Raw genomic sequence first — 6,052 nt, forward strand, 5'->3', positions numbered from 1 at the left:
CATCAGTGGACTTTCCTCGTCAATATAGGCTATATTTTTTCACACTTTTCTCATTCTATATTTCTGACGTTCCAAAAGCGCCTCCTACTGGCAGAGAATGAATGTTCATTTTCAATAATCCAGTCTGTAGTTTTTGTTCAGACCAATGTGAAAATCCACCTACATAACCCTGTTTTAAATTAATATAATAATTTATACTTCTGACTCACCCCTGGTTTAAACGCTCAGTTGTGAGGTTTATCATTTTATAATTTATTTTGTTTTTGTGAAAACCTGTATCTCAACTGTAAATCAGTTGCTATTTCGTGGTCTGCAACATGAAAGAAAGCCATTATAACATGTACATGAAAAATGTAGAAATATTGGACACAACTATGGGGCACCATTGTGCAGCAGCAAGCATCACAACAAAAAAGGAACCTCCAGGTTGATCTAGGAAAATGTGTGCAAATGTATAGGGCCCCATTCCTATATTTTTCCTGGGGCCCCCAATTCACTAAATCCGCCCCTGGTTGCACGCTTTTTGTGATGCGGCTGCAGTAATTGGACTCTCTCTTGAGGGATGAGAGCTGAGCGCATGCACCCCGTGGTCGGCTCCTGCGACTGCCTGCCACAGACAAACAGGAAGTGTGAATATATTCACACGACTGTGTGAATATTTTTTAAAAAGTAATTCATTCCTGTCATTTTCAGCATCATTAATTCAGTCTTCAGTGTCACATGATCCTTCAGAAATCTTTCTAATATGCTGAATTGATGCTCCAGAAACATTTATTTTTAACAATATTATCAAAATTAACTGTTGTGCTGCTTAATATTTTTGTGGAAACATTTAGTGATAAAGTTCAAAAGAACAGCTTTATTTGAAAGAAATCTTTTGTAACAATGTAAATGTAATGTTTCTGAATTTATGAAGTATTAATTTCTCTTAAAAAATCATACTGTATTATATTATTACATTATATTATATTATATTTAAATTGTATCTCTAATAGTACTGTATATACTGCATATAAACATTTGTGTGTGTGTGTGTGTTTCTCACCACTGCGTGTCTCATCATATGGGTAATTGGCCACCACGTCTCCTCCATGCAGATTGGCTGACAAGACAAATGGAATATCCATAATCCAGTGAATGACAGCCTTTGTTTCTGGTGCCAGCTGTAACACACAGATCAAAAAATCATTTCACCAGCTCAAAAACTGATGCTCCAAGATATGTAGCACTACTAATACCATGCTACAACATTTAACAAATAGCCGATCAAACCCTCTCTCACCTTGGTGTTTTCATCCACAGCTTTCTTCATGTTTTTCAGGAGATGGTTGTTAGATCCACCCTCTTTTTCATTCATGTAGACGATGCGATCAAGATCTGGAAAGTTCCGGTTCAGATCAATCCCCTTCAAAAATTTTAATTTGTTCCAAACGTGTATGTACTTCTTGTCAAAAATAAGAATTTTTTTAAAGAATCTTTATGCTGCTTTTTCCCTACCAGTAAAGTACATGACGTGACTTTTAAGGCAATTTTATTTTATTTATTTATTTTTTTTTAGCTTAACAACCAAAGTCACTATCAGCTGTTGTTGTATGGAAAAGAGTGTAAAGACATTTCTCTTTTTCTGAAAAAATGTCTTTTGTCAATTTTGTCAATTTAATGCATCCCTACTGAATAAAAAAATATGAATGTATTAAAAAATCTTACTGACCCCAAACATTTGAAGGAAGAGTGTATATATGTGTGTGTGTATATATATATATATATATAAAAAAATTTTCTAAGTCAGTGTTTTGGCAGGGTTGACATAACACAAACAGGTGAAAGTTGAACAAACTGACACGTGGAGACAAAGTTTCAGACTGAAGAGGAAATCACTTCAGTTACTTGTCATTTTTCAGACGCTACAGGAAATGCCAGTGTCTTGTAAAGTGAGTTTGGCTGAAAAAGGAAGTCTGAATACAACCGTTACTGTTTTAACGTACAAATAAAACACATATCGCCTATGATCACAAGCCTTTATCCCATTCTATGATGTCTCTATCCTACTGAAATCATTTTCTAGTAAAAAAAATTATGTACACTTCCCATAAAAGATGCGACCTTTGTGCTCGTGGTACCCAGGACAGGACTTTCCCTCCACCTCTGAAACAATCACAAAAGCCCAGAGAGAATGCATGTTTGCTGTGTGGTCAGGATAGACATTTATCAGTAAAGCAGTGCAGTAAACCACATCCCAGTGAGGTGTTTAATAATCTCTTGGTATCCCCTAAACAAATGTGAAACTAAAAGTCAAATGTGTCATGAAATGTCAAAGCCCACACTTGAGTGAGTACAGGCTGCAGAAGGATGTGGTAAACCACAATAAAATGTTATGAAAACAGCACCCCTGCATTCTGCCAACAAAACTCAAGTTGAACTGTTTTTTTGAAATGGAAACTAGAGACCGGGTTTTTTTTTTTGGTTCAGTGGTCAAAATTTCACTCAAACCTCACTTGTTATTATCTATAAATTTTGTTTTGTTTTTAAATTGTTGTGGGTTCCATTTAATAGTACTATTAAAATGAATAATTAATATGATGTTTGCGAGTCAACACTAACTGGTAACACCTGAAACATGCACACATAATGTGTGAGTACTGAACTGAGCTCTTTTTTGTACCTTATTGGGCTTGAACCGTCAAACACACACACACTTATGTGTCAAAACACCTCTCTTTGCGAGTATCCTTGTAAACACAGGTAAGCAAACATAAACAGTTGAGAAAGAAAATGCATGTGTATCAGTATATTAGATCTGTGCATTCGATCTTAAAGTGACAGCAGCCTAAAAAAACCTGGTGCTGTCTGTGTCATTAACGTGAATCAAACAACAAAAGAGAGAAAAGCTCTCGCTGGCCCTGAGTGAATCACATTTATATTTAATGTACACAGTGAAGACTATGCAGTGTTTTGTTTTTTGTACATACATTTTTTTTTTTATTATTATATTTTATTTCATATTTTATTTGTTAATTTGTCTTTATATGTGTATTACAGTTTTTTGTCCTATTGCTTGTAATTTTTTTGTTCTTATTTTATGTTTACTTGTCAAGCTTGAGAGTTTCTTTTTTTTACTTATTTTTTTGTGATATAGAAATTTATGATGAGAATTATGAAATTTCATAAAAACCTTACTTAAAGCAAAAATAACTATATTGTGATATATATTGCTATCGTAAAATAAAATGACTCCTATTGTGAAATAAGATTTTGGTCATATTGTTCATCCCTAGCCTATATCATAACTAAATTATGCCTTTATCATAATATTACAAAAAAAAAAACTATGTAATTTTCTAATTGTATTTCATTTGTTCATTTTTACAGTTAATACGTATAAACTGTTAATATATATTTAAAACAGTAAACATATATTAATCACAACTTTTTTTTACTTTACAAATGTTATTTTATGTGTGTACCTTTGGAAATGGATATTTACTTTCCTTATTTAGGTGCTTTATTTTGTATTTTAGGCCCATTTTGAGCACAGGACACCAAAAACCGAGACTGTCCTATGGAAAACTAGGAAGTCTGGTCACCTTATGCTGAAAGATGTTGAAGACTGGACTAATGAACCGTTTAGTGATACAAGTCGTATAACAACACATATTTTAACAGCAGAATATGGTCGTCTGTCTTGTTTTACAGTTCTAAATGCGATTCTCTTCATCATCAACAGTTTATGAAGAGATACTGAACTGCATTCTGTTGATATTCTTTTTATATTCTTCTTCTTGTGTAAGGTGTGTGTGTTTACCTGTGAGGCTGCTTTCTCAAAGCCGTCAGGATTCATGGAGGGCATGATGTGAATGCGTGTGGAGTGGATCAGGTCGATGATGGTGTCGTTGCCCTCCTGGTACTCATTACAGAGATACTGAGCCAGATAGATGAGCAGCTCTCTGCCCACGGCCTCATTACCGTGCATGTTCCCAATGTACTTAAACTCCGGCTCACCTGTCACACAAAACCAAACACAGTTAATGATTCGATGCTGTATGCACATGTGAGTTAAATGAACTGACGCAAATAACAACTAAATGATGCCACTTAATTCAAGCTTTATCTTTAAAAAAGTGATCTGTACTATCTGAGTTGTATGAATCACACGTATAAATGTCAAAGACAACCAACCGATCATATGTAAAGTCTTGGACAATTTGTCAATCATTTAGCAATTATTATAGAAATTTTACGATGTATTTTACGATCATGATACTGGGTCGAATGGAGGACGAATAGAGAGATTCACACTCTCTAAAAAAATAACTTTACCTTAAAATGTAATGCTTAATAAAAATATAATATTTAATATTTAAAAAAATAAAATAACCTTTGAGGTCATTACTTACTGATCATATTTTGGCATTTTAGGACAAAGTTACCACATTACACTGTTAATTTCAAAACTCAAAGCTTGAATTAAAGCTGATTTTTTTTCTTCTTAATACAGCTGATCAGAAAATATCAGAAGAAAAACACACTGGAAATCACAAAATAAATAAAGTCAACCGTTTCACAAATACTGAGAAATATAGACAAATATCCACATAATTAAAGGATATTTTATTATACTTGTCACGTTCCACAAATAGGGCCTGCAATTATTTAAAGACTAAGTCATTTCTATCCCAGGAGGTCAAACTAAATACTTTATAAGCTGTTTTATTTTCTATCAATTTTATATGAGATGTTGCACTTCCTCTTGGTTATTTTTAATGTTCTCTTCTGTAGCCTCTCTGTTTGAATAATCAAGACATGGTCTTATTTGTTTGCTTTAATGACCTTGGTTTCTCCTTGTTTATAGAGTGTGCTGAATGATTCTGGTCTAGGTTGTGGATTTACTGAGAATTCCTCCTCCGAGAACACCTAGCCAGATGTCAAGATCAACACACACACATAAAGACAGAGAGAGAGAGGATATTAATCAGCATAACATCCATAACGCTGGATTGACTGAACAGATGGAGTAGTATGTCCGCTAGGGGTAAGACACAATAAAAAGAATAAAGACTCGCATCAAGCCGTCAGACCAAAAATGAAACGAAAGAAAACACCATAAATTGAAGGTTTAAATTTATATCAAAGATGAGGAGAAACAGTCACTATGTGGTACTGGGCTTCAGAGAGACCCAAGACCCAAAACAACAAACAAAATCAATATAATTAACCAAAAAAATACAAAGAACCTTACCTAACTACTCTCAACAAAAACAGAGAGAACGGAATCAAACTAAAGGGCAGGTCTCTCCTACATGGCAGTTGTGGCCTAATGGTTAGAGAGTCAGACTTGTAACCCCCGAAGGTTGTGGGTTTGAGTCTCAGGTCCAGCAGGAATTGTTGGTGGGGGGAGTGAATAACCAGCGCTCTCTCTTCCACGACAGAATACACAGAACCGAAACCCCGCCTGATAAGTGCACCACACTGACATTTTGTTGTCATGTAGAGCTTTTACAGATACACAACATGCAAACAATGTTTACCTGCCATTGCGCAGTAAACATTATATAATATATATAAGCACCTTATATAGGACATGGGCTCTATGTAATACCTAAAGGAAGTGTTCTTAATCGCAATACTGCTTTGTCCACGGAGTTTACGGGAAACAGCTCTAATTCAGCTTTTCCATAAGCGCCATCTGCTGTCAGTGAGTGGATTTACAGAGACTTGTATTTACATTCAGCCTGTGTGCCTGTGTTTGATGAAAAACAAGCTTATGTGGCTTCTACACATTTAGACAATTCAGATAAGTTGTCTAGAATTATTTATGGAGCAGATAAAATAAATATAATCATTTATTGATCAATTATCATTTTGACTTAACTTTTCTTTATTTAAAGGCTGAAATGTGAGGTTGACCTTTTTATGAAACTTTTTCAAAGCTTTATTTGAACATTTACATTAGATATTTGAACATGCTATTAAACTGTTGTCAGTCAAGTTGTCATTTAAAATCCGAAACATCATTGGTAATTTTATTGTTTTAGTGACTATGCAAACAAAAAGT

The 6,052-nt window shown here is 34.4% G+C and overlaps 1 protein-coding gene across 1 annotated transcript in view; it reads right to left on the reverse strand.

Annotated features, from left to right (window-relative positions):
• LOC107750458 (carboxypeptidase E-like) overlaps positions 1 to 6,052 on the reverse strand; it is a 20,449-nt gene that overhangs the window by 4,233 nt on the left and 10,164 nt on the right. The window contains exons 2-4 of the mRNA XM_016565827.1: positions 3,662 to 3,999; positions 1,283 to 1,444; positions 1,046 to 1,163 (exon numbers count right to left, since the gene is read on the reverse strand). Coding sequence (XP_016421313.1) covers positions 1,046 to 1,163; positions 1,283 to 1,444; positions 3,662 to 3,999 — 618 coding nt within the window. The remainder of the gene's footprint in view (positions 1 to 1,045; positions 1,164 to 1,282; positions 1,445 to 3,661; positions 4,000 to 6,052) is intronic.

Source organism: Sinocyclocheilus rhinocerous, unplaced genomic scaffold (assembly GCF_001515625.1).
Source record: "Sinocyclocheilus rhinocerous isolate Xijiao unplaced genomic scaffold, SAMN03320098_v1.1 scaffold1, whole genome shotgun sequence".
Lineage (NCBI taxonomy): Eukaryota > Metazoa > Chordata > Actinopteri > Cypriniformes > Cyprinidae > Sinocyclocheilus > Sinocyclocheilus rhinocerous.